We start from the raw sequence: 13,580 nt of genomic DNA, 5'->3' as shown, positions 1-13,580 counted from the left end.
ACACTAACGGCTGTCTCCACTCTTCTTCTCCCGCTCCTGTGTTCCGCAGCTGCACCATCGGAAGGACTGGAGAGCGCCGGCGAGGCGTCAGTGGTCCCGGACAGCCCCCTGGGGCCATCACTCCAGGCCAGCCCCTCGGCGGAGGACCGACCAGCCCCACAGCAGGGAAGACGGCAGACCCAGCACCACCACCTGACGGCGATGGACCCCCAGCTGCTGGCCCTCCACCGTCAGCAGCTGGAGGTCGCAGAGCAGTGGCTGCGTGTGGAGGAGCGCCACCTCCAGCTGCAGGAGCGGGCGCTGGCCTGGCGCCAGGAGGCATGGGGGGCCTTCATGCGGACCTTCAACCGTAACGCCGACTACCTGGCCCCCCATGCCGCGCCAGCTGCCTCTGCGCCCGCCCTGCCTGCTCCACATGCTGCTCCACCCGCTGCTCCACCCGCTGCGCCGTCCGCCGTCGCACTGCCACCTGCCACCGAGGGCCCTTCCACTGAGGGGGACCTGGGGACAGCTGACACCCGCCGGCTGTATCTCCCGGTCCGCCCGGCCCCCAGCCAGCCCTGGCCAGGGCTGAGGCCGAGGCGGGGATCCCGGCTGCCCACCCCCAGCGCTGGACATTAGGAAGTGTGGGGCCCAGGACGTGGCCCCACCCGCTCCCCCTTTGTATATATTCCCCCCAGTTTTAGGTTATTTTGTAAATAGTTTGTATATTTGACCCGTTACTGCCCCCCCATGTACATAGTTCTCCCCTTCCTTGTCTTCCCCTTTCATCTTATCTTATTTATAATACATATATATATAAGTTAGATTTTGCCTGTAATAGTTAGTCTTGTTGATAATAATAATAATAGTTCTACAGATATTTGATTTGACAAGCAACTGTCTGCTTTTATTTACAAGAAAAGTCGGGGGGGTGCTCTTGGGTGCTCTGTGGTGTGTGCGTGGGGGCAGGGAGTGTTGTGGAGGATGTGGGGGAGCAGTGGAGGGCCTCCCAGCATTCACCCCACGACCTCATCGAACTGGGCCCACAGGGCCTCCCAGACCCGGGTCCCTTCGGGGTCCACCTGGTGACTGGGGGCAGCGGGTGGCTGCACATCGGCCCTGCCGGCCTCCACAGCCCAGCCCTGAAAGAATGCCTCCCCCTTGCTCTCCATGAGGTTGTGTAGGGCTCTGCACGCGCCCACAATCTGGGGGATGTTGGTGGGGCCCGCATCAAGGCGGGTGAGGAGACACCTCCAGCGCCCTTTGAGGCACCCAAATGTGCGCTCCACCACCTGGCTCACGTGGTTCAGGCGCTGGTTGAAGTGCTCCTGGCTGGCAGACAGATGGCCCGTGTACGGGTGCATGAGCCAGGGCCGGAGGAGGTATGCCGCATCTGCGATGACGCAGAGGGGCATGGTGGTGTCCCCCACAGGGATCTCCCGCTGGGGGATGTAGGTCCCCGCCTCCAGCCGGCGGCACAGGCCCAAGTTCCGGAATACCCAGGTGTCATGGGTGCTGCCAGGCCAGCCCACATATATGCCCAGGAAACGGCCCCAGCTGTCCACCAAGGCCTGGAGGACCACTGAGTGGTAGCCCTTCCTGTTTAAGTAGCATCCTCCACTGTGTTCCGGGATGCGGATGGGGATGTGAGTCCCATCCAGAGCCCCGAAGCAACTGGGGAAGCCCAGGGTGGCAAAGCCCGCGATGGCGGCATCCGGGTCCCCAAGCCTCATGAGCCTGTGGAGGAGCAGGGCGTTGATGGCGCGGACGACCTGCAGGGGAAGCACATGGGAGAGCACCATTGAGGGGTGTGCAGGGTGTGTGTGGCCCTCCCCTGCCAGGGCCCCCATCCCCTCCCCTCCTCTCCCCTGCCAGGGCTGCCTCCCCCTCCCCCCGTGGGTCCTCTTACCTCCATGAGGACAGCCCCGACGGTGGCCTTGCCGATGCCAAACTGCTGGCCCACGGATCGGTAGCTGTCTGGAGTGGCCAGCTTCCAGACAGCGATGCTGACCCATTTCTCCACAGGGAGGGCACGCCGTATGAAGGTGTCCTGGTGCCTCAGTGCGGGGGTGAGCCACTGGCATAGCTCCAGAAATTTCTGCCGGCTCATGTGAAAGTTCCTGAGCCAGCGGTCGTCGTCCCACTCTCTGAGCACCAGCCGCTCCCACCAGTCAGTGCTCATGGGGTAGCTCCACAGCCGGTGGCGTGTGCGCCGGGGGGAGGGGGCGGGGTGCTGCAGGGTTGGGGGTTGCGTCCTCCTCCCATGCGGGCAGCTCCTCCTCTGTGGCAAGGAGGTGCTCAGCTGCCTCCTGCATGGCATGGAGCAGGGAGAGCACTGCTCCTGCAGGGACGGCTGTGTGGACCTCTGGCTGCTGCTGCTGCTGCTGCTGCTGCTGGGGGTCCATGCCTGTGTCGCTCGAGGTGTGCGTGCCTATGGCTCTGCAGACTGCATGCTGTGCAGGCTGCATGTGTCTGGGAGGGGCCCTTTAAGGGAGCGGCTAGCTGTTGCCCCGGAAGCGCTAGTCCGCCCTGTGACCCTGTTTGCAGCTGTTCCTGGCACCCTTATTTCGATGTGTGCTACTTTGGCGTGTAGACGTTCCCTCACAGCGCCTATTTCGATGTGGTGCTGCCCAACGTCGACGTTGCCAGCCCTGGAGGACGTGTAGACGTTATTCATCGAAATAGGCTGTTTCGATGTAGCGTTCATGTGTAGACGTAGCCCTAGTGTGTTAAAGAATTGGATTCTTGTCTAAGCAGCTCATTGGTCTCTCTCTGCAGTGTACTGATTCTTACATTCTTATTGTCCCATCTTTCCAGTCCTCTGTCCTTGCATAAGCAAAGTTGCTGGGAATCTCTAACCTCAGAAAAGCCAGTAGGTCTGATCCAGTTTTACTCATCTGCCTGTAGCTGGCTTCCTCTCTCCATAATTTTCCATAGAGAGCTGGCTGCTTTGAAGTCAAGTGTGGAATGGGAGAAAAGTGTATTTGCTTTTGGTGAAATGACTGCAAAGAGCAGGCACACACATGCAGAGGAAGTCATGTCACCTGAACCTGCTTTTGTTTTCCTGCAGGAATGCAGCCAGTCATGTATTCAGTAAAGGAAGCTCTCTGTGGCAAGCCTCGCTGGATTCGAGCGGGCTATGATATCTGTTATTACAAGTAAGTGTTTCATTGGTATGCTCCTTTTGGCTTCCCTTCCCCTCCTGCTAACTGTATTCATGTCCTTAACCTTCGGCTGCCAGTGCCCCATTTCTCTCTCATGCTAACTTTCTGTCAGCCTGCCACGTTCTGCACTTCTAACAGCAGGGATCGAATGTGAGTGAGAAGCTCTTATTTGGCACTCAAGGAAGAGGGAGGGTATGTGCAGAATTTTCTCTTTTGGAGTAAAGTGAGACTGGAGAAATAGGGTGACCATCCATATTTGGCAGGACGGTCCTGTATTTGGGATGCTAAAAAGGTGTCCCTACTTATTTTTTAAAAGGGACTAATTGTCCTATATTTGGACCCTTTCCCCTGGCTGATCTTTTCCACCAGCAGTTGCTCAGGCGCAGCTGCTGGTGGGAGTCATTTCCCCAAGCCTTGGGGAAGTGGGGGGAGGAGTGTGGGCGGCTGCCACATCCCTGCTGCTTCCCCAGAACTCCTGGGGAGGGCTGCTGGGGAGCACTGGGGGCTGCTGCTTCCCTGGGCTCCCGGGGTGCACCAGCAGCTTCCACCACCCCGGGGTTTGGTGGAGCCACCCCTCCTCACATATCTCCCTGTCCTGTATTTGAGAAAGGAAGAGTTGGCTGCCCTATGGAGAACGGGCATGGCAACCACATGGTGACAACATAAAGCCCACTTCAGGTTTACAGAAAGGAGTGGTATCCATATAGCTTCCAGGCCCTGCTGTAGGGGCTTGCAGAAAGATAGACTGGGGAGCCCACCTGTTTTTCTTTTCCACGACCAACTGACATCATTGGTGCCACAAATTAAATACAGAAGACAAAGGGTTAACAGTTTTAAGAGTTTTAGTCACCCATTCTCCTTGCCAAAGGGTGAGCTGTGATAGCTTCATCTGGATGTTTCGAAGTGGTGGTCGGTGCAGATGGCAGAATGGCTTGTTCAGCTCCTCACATTTCTGCCAAATTTTCTCTAGAAGTTAATGTACTGTATGGGTGAAACTCAGTCCTGTCTTGAGCAAGTATAGACCCTTTTTGAAATCTGCAGGAGCTGTGCCCACTAACCTTGTTCCCAAATATTGAAACACATCTCACACACACTGACACTTGCTAGGGACCACCTGGTGCTGAGTTGGCATGAGAGGGAAATTAGTTTTTCCAAAGTCAGATGCTGTATGAAAAGGATCCTGCGGCTACATAGCAAAGGCCTGAGCAGCTGGCAGCTCCACAGACTTCACCTGTGAACTTGGAGTTCTGTCTGAAGGTGGCAGACATATCTGCCTTCTGAGCCGTGCTCATTCATTCTGTGGCACTGCCTTTATACACTGCTTCATCGGTGGAATAATAAAAGGCCAACAATCAGAGAAAGCAGGCACTAGATTACAGCAGGTCAGCCAAGGACCTACTGGTCCTGAAGATGAGTGCGCCTTCCTGTGAGGCTCTAGCCATCAGAGAGGCACCAAAAGGAGTAGAAGGTGACTATGAAAGAAGGAAGCGATTTGAAGGACCAGGAGACACTTAAATTAACAAGTGAGCAGACACAAAATCTAGATAGAACCTACAGAGTCATGGAATGCTGAGACAGAGAGTCACCTGGAGGTCAGCTCCAGGTAAGACGGAGACTCTATTGATGGTTTTCTAGTCTTGGAGACAGGTGACAAGGAGGCAGAGAAAGACTACGCCCATTGTGGTCATCGACTGAGGGGAACAAAGTATATTAAAGACATGCATCTGACGAAGTGGGTCTTTGCTCACAAAAGCTTATGCTCCAAAGCATCTGTCAGTCTATAAGGTGCCACAGGACTTCTCATTGTATTTGCAGATACAGACTAACATGGCTACCCCTTTGATATTAAAGACTTTGTTACCAGCTGAGACTGTGGCAGAGATAAGAATAAAGCTGTGCGATGGACTATCAAGCTAGCATTGCCAACCCTCCAGGATTGTCCTGGAGTGTCCAGCCATTAAAGATTAATCTTTAATTAAAGATTAGTTCATGTGATGAACCCTCCAGCATTACGTCTAACTAGAATTGATAACCCTAGAGTAACTTCTGAACAGAGATATGGAAGAGGGTGGGTCATCAATTATTATTTTTATGTTTTTATTAAAATATTTATAAAATAGGGAAGATAGAACTGGAGTATACAAGCCGATGTTCCCTGAAGGGATGGTTATTGATGGGAAACCAAAAATGCAGGAAGTTAGGCTAGAAGGGAATTCAGCCACATGGACAGAGCAGTGCATAGGGTTTACCGAAGTTCCATTCATTCAGATTAAACTGTATTCTATTTCACTCTCTGCTAATGGACCACATGTGTCACAGTGTAGGGTAATCTCATCCACCCATGGTTATGGTCATGTGTGGTTCAGAGATTTGTGTAACCCCGGGTGGAATTAATGCACTTCTCCATGCAAAATAAACTTTTTTTTTTTGTTTTTTCCTTTTTTCAACATATGGCCTAGAGGGGTATATGTCATTGTTCTCACCTGCATGCATGATATCACAGACAACCCAGATGCTGTCGAGTGCATATACTGCACTGTTATTGCCTTTCAGCAGAAGCACAGAGCCGCAACCTATGCCAGGACAGAGTAAACAAAACCCCAAACCAAAAAACACAAAAACATTCTGAAAACAAACTCAAACTCCCCAAATAAGGCTCTCTCCTGGGGTCAAGAATCATGGTTCTATTGCCTCCAATGGGTGTCTTGTCAGTAACATCTCAAATAACCATTTAGCTTGGCCAAATAATGCCCAGCCACTCATCTTTGTCCAGCTGATTTCTGCACCTTCTGAAATTGTCCCATCACACACTTATGTGCTGCTGTTGGACAGCTGGCCACTACACACCATCATTTTTATTATTCATCATGTTTGGTATAGTAGTGACTAAAGGCCAATCAAGAGTTGTCTCCCATTGTTCTAGGTGCTGCACTAGGCCTGCAGCCTTTGGCTTCTGCGCCTGGATAGGGCCCTGCACAGATTCAAAAATGTGGATCCCTGTCCGATCTGCACCTGCCAGGCTCAACTCATCTCTGATCTGCAATGTGCGATCCAGATTTTATTTGCACCCACACCTGGAAGTATCTAGAAAGGGAGGGGAGAGGGAACACAGATAAGCAAGGAGGGGCAGGGTTGTGTAGGGAAGAGGAAGGCAGCATGAAAGCAGGGACTGGGAATAAGGGACAGCAGAGACCTGGGGCTGAGGCTCCACGGGTCCATGTTGACCAGCTGAGGGGAAGGGGTGCCAGGCAGGGCTGGCACTTGGCTGCTCCTCCAGGGAGATTTAGGACAGAGCTTGTTACATCCCTTCCCTGCCATCAGCGCAAGGGCTTGCCCTGGAATCCCTGCACCCTTCCCTGCCCTTCTGCGTGATGACCAGAGAGAGGGAATGGGAAGAGCCCTGCACAGGCATCCGCTCCACTATCTGCAGATATCTGCAGATATGCAGGGCTTTATGCATCATCAGCACAGGCAGAATAGGCATCAGCAGATGCAGGACATGCAGTGCTTGTTTATGTGCTGATTCTGATAGTGATGGCTTCTAATGTCATTAACATGGTAGTTATTGTGTGGTGATTAAACAGCAGCTGACTGGTAAATTTAAGCTGTGAATATACAATTAAATTCTTAATCGTATTCTGGACCAGAAAATGGTTGAGACATTAGCACAGGATTGTTTTGTTTTGTCATATGCGTTGTCTTTCAACTCTTCAGTTATATGCCAATGTTTTCATGTTGTCATCTGTTCATTTGTTCTTTCTCAGTTAACGCACGTGTACACACAACCTTTATTCTTCCATCATTGACAGAGCAACTCCCCCCCATCACTGAAGCTTGTATTGTACCAGTCTGTAGGCAGCAAATAGTTACCTCTAGTAGCAATCAAAGTCTGTGGCTCCCCACACTGGTTGAGAATGGGAGCCCTGTGAACACAGCATGCTCAGTGCATTGTGGTGGAAGAGCCCCGTGTCCTCCAGCTTCACTTTGCTCGTGGGTGATGTGTTCTAGGAGAAACCTTATCCCACTCTCCTTGCCTGGAGGAAGGTTAGGTGTCACAGCACAGCTTGAATGTTTAAGAAAAGGGAAACACAGGGTACATCTACACTTGCTGGGAGATCGACCACGTCAGGATTGATCTCCTGTGGTTTCATTTAGAGTGCCTAGTGGGGATGCATGAAATTGAACTATCAGGGATTGACAGTCAACCCCTGTACTCCTCATTCTCATGAGGTGTGAGGACAGCCAGATAAGTCAATTGTAGATATGTTGATTCCAGCTCTGCATTATTGTAGCTGGAACTGACATATCTATGATCAACTTCTATGTCTAACGTAGACCTGCCCTCCAAAATGCTAACATGCCCATTCACCCACAACACCCACTGTTTCTCATCTCCCATAGCTTTGGTGTGAAACAACCTCTGAGCTGAAGGACAGCAGCAGGAGAGGTGCATACACCAGTTGTCTGTGTAATACACTCCAGCTGATCTCTCCTGACATTCATCTTCACTGGTGAGGGGAGATGGAGGAGCTCACTCATGAAGATGGATGTATTAGCTCCACTCTGCCATCATATGCCTTTCCCATACATCTCAGGAGAGAGATTTTATGTTATGGAGAATATTAGCAACTCAGCTGTCAAAAGGCATTATGGTGACACTGCTTCTCTGTTTTATTGCTTTCCTGTGTGAAGTGCCAGGATACACCCATGATAAATAGTCCCAGTTATTATAACATTGTCTAATTCACTAGTCATCTTGGCAGCTGTTTATGTTAACACACAAAATAATATTCCTTCTCAGCAAATTATTTAAGGAAAATGTCAGCATATTGAATTGGTAAGAATGCACTTGGGAATTCAGTTCCACAGTTTTTTTCCACTCATTGTCTAAATCCCAACTTTTCTGGGTGCTGGATTGCTCAAAGGATTGGTAATGGGTTATGAAGCAGTTTGTACCTAGTTCAGCGGTTGGACTCCTGCCTCATTCTGTAATGACTTATTGGTTCTAACCTGATAGGTGTTTTGGTAGTATTTGTGAAGTCACAGAAAGTGTCACCTCTTTCCAGAAGCCTTATGTTCAAGCTATAAAAATTTGCCATCCCAGTCAGTACTAGTTGGTCCTGCTAGTTTCCTGGGGAGAAGTCAATGCTTTAAATATGCCATGGAATAGCCTTTCAATCCTAAGGGTGGTCTTGGCTAGCCAGGCTTAAGACAGTGGGCTTGGTCCCTATTAGCAGTTTGGCCACAAGAATTTTCCCTTTTAGATCCAGGCACACTGACAGGGGCAAGTGCATAGGGATACAATGGTTCAAAGGGGTCCAGAGTTCCCAGCCATGGCTGCTGCTACTGTGGCGGAGGCCAGAGACCTGGGCCCCTTTGAAACACTGCAGAAACACCACTTCATGTGGCTCGGAGGACTGGAGGGGAGGGCCCAGCACTCTGCTCCAGGTGGTACTAATGGCTGACTATCCTCAGCCTCGCCCCTTTTAGGGCATGAAGCTTACCTTGCCTCCAGACCCTTACCTCCAGACCCCCTTACCTTGCCTCCAGACCCCCTTACCTTGCCTCCAGACCCATGGTGGCTGTTATCCCTCTGCTGTCCTCTCTCTGCAGCCCTAAGGGCCAGCTGCACGCTAGATTGAAAGGGTTGGTGGGCCAGACCCAGTGTGTGGGCTGTATCTTGCCCACCTGTGCATTAGAGACTCTGAAAGAAAAACACCCAAAAAGGATCTGGTCCTTGGAAAGGGAGCTCCAGGCTCCTGCTGCCACTTACAGACCCAGTAATACCAGCTATTTTCTGATACTTGGTTTTTGTTACTGGTTTTTCCACCATATCCTATCCATGTAGACTCAGGCAACTATTTCTTGCACTTGCTAAAAGAGTGTATGTCACATGCACCTAATACCCTGGGCACCTAAGAACAGGTTGTGGGGGTGGTGTTGGGGTGTATAGGGAAACAAGATCAGATTTCATTGGTGTTAAAAGATAGGACAGAGGTAGCATTTGAGGAGGGGCAGAGTAGAAAAAAGGTGAAGATTTCATCTTTATATTAAATCCCATTTCCAGTGGTCCTGAAGTTATGGTTTATTTTTCCCTCACTACTTTATTCTAACATGATACTCCTTTCATGTTCCATTTACCACTTCATCAAGGCCAGTGATACCTCCTGTTGGCCAAATGTTGCATGTGGTTTAAGGCATCAAAGAGCCTTTTGAGCAAATCACACTGCTGCTGCTCAGTTTGGAGTCTTTGAAACTCCTGAATTATCATCTCTGCTCTGCCATTGACTCACTTTGTGGCATTGGTCACGTCTCTTTACCTTTCTTTTTCACTTTCCCCACCTGTAAAATGGGGTAATTATACTGACTTACCTACCCAAAGAATGTTAGCGGATGCAGAGTTTGTGAGATTTAATTAACTCATGTCTGTAAAGGGCTTTGAATATGACAAGTGCTATACGCAGTAAATGATATGCATTATTATAATTAGCTTGCAGTAGCTGCTGTTAAAAGTAAATTGCCTGCACACAGTATGTTTTGAAGGACAGCAGCAAACTTTATGATTTCATTATTATAAAGTGACTCAAAGTCACAGGAGATGTAGCTTTCATGCAGATGAAGCCATCATTGGGACTTGTATATTATTTTCTAAGAACCAGTTTATTAGATTCTGAGGGTACTGAGCTTTGGCACATTTTGGGAAGGGAGGATGAATTAAGTAGTGGGAACCAGATGTTGCTTTGGGGTGAATGTATGATCTTTTCCACCTCTGGATTTATCACAACACATCCTAATATCACATCACATTTTGGCGTAATTTAGTATAATTATTATTTGTTGTTTGGATTCCTGCAGCATTCAGGGACCCCCACAACCAGGATTGTGTTTGGTGCTGTATAACTCTCCAGAGAAAGGCAGCCCTAACCCCAACATACTGACAAAAGAAAATAAGGCCTGGAGATAACAGGGGTGTGTGCAAGAAGCCATGGCTGTCAGTAGCAGGAGTAGAGAGTTGTGTCAGTTAGCCACAAGTCTAGGTTTCTTTTCTGATGAATCAGTAGTGATGAATGAAACCTCAGGAAGTCGCTAAACATGTAGACTTGTCATTATCATGAGGCTGTTTCTCTAGGCATCACATTAGAGATGAGTCTTGAGAAGTGATTTGAAAGAGGACATTAGAAATCCCTGTTCAGGGAAGGTCCTGTGCTCGTATAGCGGGGGTGCGTCAGCTCAGCCATGAGGTTCAGCGGCAGAGCCTGGGAGGAAGGTGAAACAAAGCCTGAAAGTGGAATAGTAGGTGGGCCCACTGCCAGGATTGTGATAGTGTCAGATCTGTGTGATGGTGAGGCACTTATAGTACAGTGAACTCTTTTATATCTTGCAGCTCCAGGACTGGGAGGTTGCCAGATGTTCGACTATTTTAGATAATAGAGAGGTACACCTAGCAATGCATAACACTAAAGAAAAACAAGACTAGATATTAGGTAACAAACACAAATGTTTCCAAAGTATTTACTAACAACAGTGGCATTGTGCACTGTAAACTTATATTGTATTTGCTGTATTTATTTGCATTTACTTTCACTATATTGTACTTATGGAAAACGTAACTAAAATTTACTTGGGTTAAAATGCTGGTTACTTGAGAGTTCCAGATGATAGAACGCTGGGTATGAAAGAGTTTACTGTATACAAAAGAAATGGATGTTTTGGTCAGGACTGAGCTCTATTGGTAGAGTTACGGGAGTTGGTGGAGGCGATACTCAGGACTGGAGCAATAGGATTAGTTTGGAAATGCATTGGCAGAACTGTATGGAAGAATAGTAGATAGCCTCTGCCTGCCTATCCTCTCCCTAGCAACCTGTGGGGGAGTCTCGTGTCTGTCTCAAAACATCTCAGGGCTTATGACAGGCTCTTGAGTCTGAGGCTATCATGATCACAAAAGTGAAATGAACAGAATAGAGATAGGGAGGATACATTCTATCTATGTGAGTCATGTAAAAGAAGGCTGGTGATTGCTTTTCCCCCCACCCACACACACATTATCCAGATTCACTGAAGAAAGTGGTATATTGTTGTCTTGATCTTTAAGAAAATGTGGTGAAATTCTGGTCCCACTATAATCAAATCCATTGACTTGAGTGGAGTCAGCATCTCAGTCTGATATTTCAAATTATATATTACCTGTTTGTTTTCAAATTTTGGAGACAAACATCTGGGTGTGGGCATCAGCTGAGCATTAAATCACGGTTTTTTCACTGTGCTGTTAAGGCAAAAATGCTGCCTGTGTGATTCCTTCTGCTTTAGCCAGTGCCATTCACGTCACGTGTTCATATCCACTAAATGCATATACTTTGAAAGGAAATGGGCTATGGTGTTGTGTGTTTCTTGTGAGGAAGAGCTGATTATTCTGGGGGATTTAGGAAGAATAATTATTTCCTCTCTGTACCCTCTAGAATAAAAACAACAGAAAAGGAAGCTGGAATTGTAAACTTCAGAAGATAAAATTACATCTTCTGATATCCTCCAGTATTTTGCATTTTAATGCAACATTGATGATGGCATTTGTCAAAAAGCCTCATAGTCCTTCAGAATCAGAAGGTTTGGCAACAGTGTAATTGGTGCAATGTAGGAAAAATATTGTTTGAAATATACGTCTGGGTGCAATTTGCCATGATATTTGTCACTAAAGCATGTGAATTGGTTCTTCATCTGTGCTGAAGGAAAACGGTCCTTCTCATCTATAAGGCACACCTTTTATTGGAGTTAATCCCCTGCAAGAGATGCGGTGCTGAAAATGTGAAGGGAGATTTGTGGAGTGTGTGTTATTGTTACTGAAAGCTGGAAGTTCTGGTGGGAGAGACTGGGTTGGTCCATGCATTGTAAGTCTGCATAAAGTCATCTGCACTTCCTCAGCGGAGGACTCTGCTCGATCACAGCTCTTCTCTGTTCAGTCAGAACTTGTGCCTTTGAAGGCATATGGGGTATTTTGTCTGTGTCCAGCAGAAACCTCACTTTCCCCTATTCTTTTAGATGCTATTCCAATCCCACCTTTCAGACAGTGCACCTACAATTTCTACTCCTCCAAAATCTTCATGGACTCTTAATTTCTTCCCACCCATCCATCTCCTGGTGCCTCACACTAAATGAATTGTTATCTTCCGACAAGTCAGCCCAGCCTAGCCCCGTGGGCACAGGACTGGCAGGGTCAAACTATGTTCAATGCTGCCACTAGCATTATCTCCGTCTCTAACTTCTGCACCCTCCGCGCCCCCACCGGTCTTCTCTGATCGTTGGATTTCAGATAACTTGCTAGAATCCTGCTGTGCATGCTGGCATTAACCATCAACGTCAGCTATGTCTCCTTGTCTGCTGCTTCCCCTAGTTTCTCCCCTACCTGCTGTAACATGGCCCGTAGCTGTGCGCCGGAGACTTTCAGTAGCCCTGTGTTGCATGCTGCATTATGTCTGTTGTGGAACTAGTAAACTGCTTCTGAATTTGGACCACTTAGAGTTTGCACCAGGCACAGCTGAGTCTGAAGCTCTGTCACAGCTCATTCAGGATGGAGACTTCTCTTACTGTTCAGTTCTTGCATGAACATACAAGATGAGGACCCGAAAACTGACTACAATCAATTCTTCCTCTTTCTCTTCCTTTAGAAACCATTACCGACGTAGTGCAGCCGCAGCAGGAGGCGTGCGAGGGAAATCCTACTACACACTCACCTTCACCATCACGTTCCCTCATGGGGAGGATGTCTGTTATCTGGCCTACCATTACCCTTACACTTACTCCACGCTGATGGTAATGTTGGCCTGTCCCAAGACTAATGGGAACAAGGGAGGGGAGCTAGCCTCATTATCAGTAATAGTCTCAGTGTGTGGCTGTGTTAGTCTGTAGCATCACAAATAACAATCAATCTTGTGGCACCTTAGAGACTAACAAATTTCTTAGATCATGAACTTCATCTGAGGAAGTGGATTTTACCCATGAAAGCTTATGACGTAGCAAATTTGATAGTTTTTAAGGTGCCACAGGACTGCTTGTTATTGAGTATGAGTAGTATTTGATATGGCCCTTTGTGGCATTACTCACAGGATGCTAGCCATTTTCTAGACTTTCATTGCCTTGTCCACACTTGTCCTGGTGGTTGGGATGAAGCCAAAGATAGCCTTCAACGTTGTCTGCATGGAACAAGCTGTGACTTTCAACATTTACCAGCCAACCCAAACATGTCCTCTTTCATTCTATGCTCCAGCATCCCATCCTGAGAAGTATGGGCCGCTCTGGGATAATGGAAAACCTAGCAGGAAAAGGCTGATTGTTTCTCCTATGTGGCTAATATTTGTCTGCCCCATGCAATATGGAGGTGAGGGGCCTGCTTCAGATTTGCTCTGTGAGGTGTGCTCTCTGCCCCAGTTAGGCACCTCCCAG

The 13,580-nt window shown here is 48.5% G+C and overlaps 1 protein-coding gene across 5 annotated transcripts in view; it reads left to right on the top strand.

Annotated features, from left to right (window-relative positions):
- AGBL1 (AGBL carboxypeptidase 1) overlaps positions 1-13,580 on the top strand; it is a 453,395-nt gene that overhangs the window by 123,103 nt on the left and 316,712 nt on the right. For all 5 annotated transcript variants that reach the window (XM_075007044.1, XM_075007049.1, XM_075007045.1 and 2 more), the window contains 2 exons: positions 3,053-3,140; positions 12,806-12,950. In XM_075007044.1, coding sequence (XP_074863145.1) covers positions 3,053-3,140; positions 12,806-12,950 — 233 coding nt within the window. The remainder of the gene's footprint in view (positions 1-3,052; positions 3,141-12,805; positions 12,951-13,580) is intronic.

The sequence above is a fragment of the Carettochelys insculpta genome, chromosome 12 (genome assembly GCF_033958435.1).
Source record: "Carettochelys insculpta isolate YL-2023 chromosome 12, ASM3395843v1, whole genome shotgun sequence".
Taxonomy (NCBI): Eukaryota; Metazoa; Chordata; order Testudines; family Carettochelyidae; genus Carettochelys; species Carettochelys insculpta.
The sequence above is the reverse complement of the archived record's forward strand: the minus strand, read 5'-3'. Positions and strand labels throughout refer to the sequence as shown.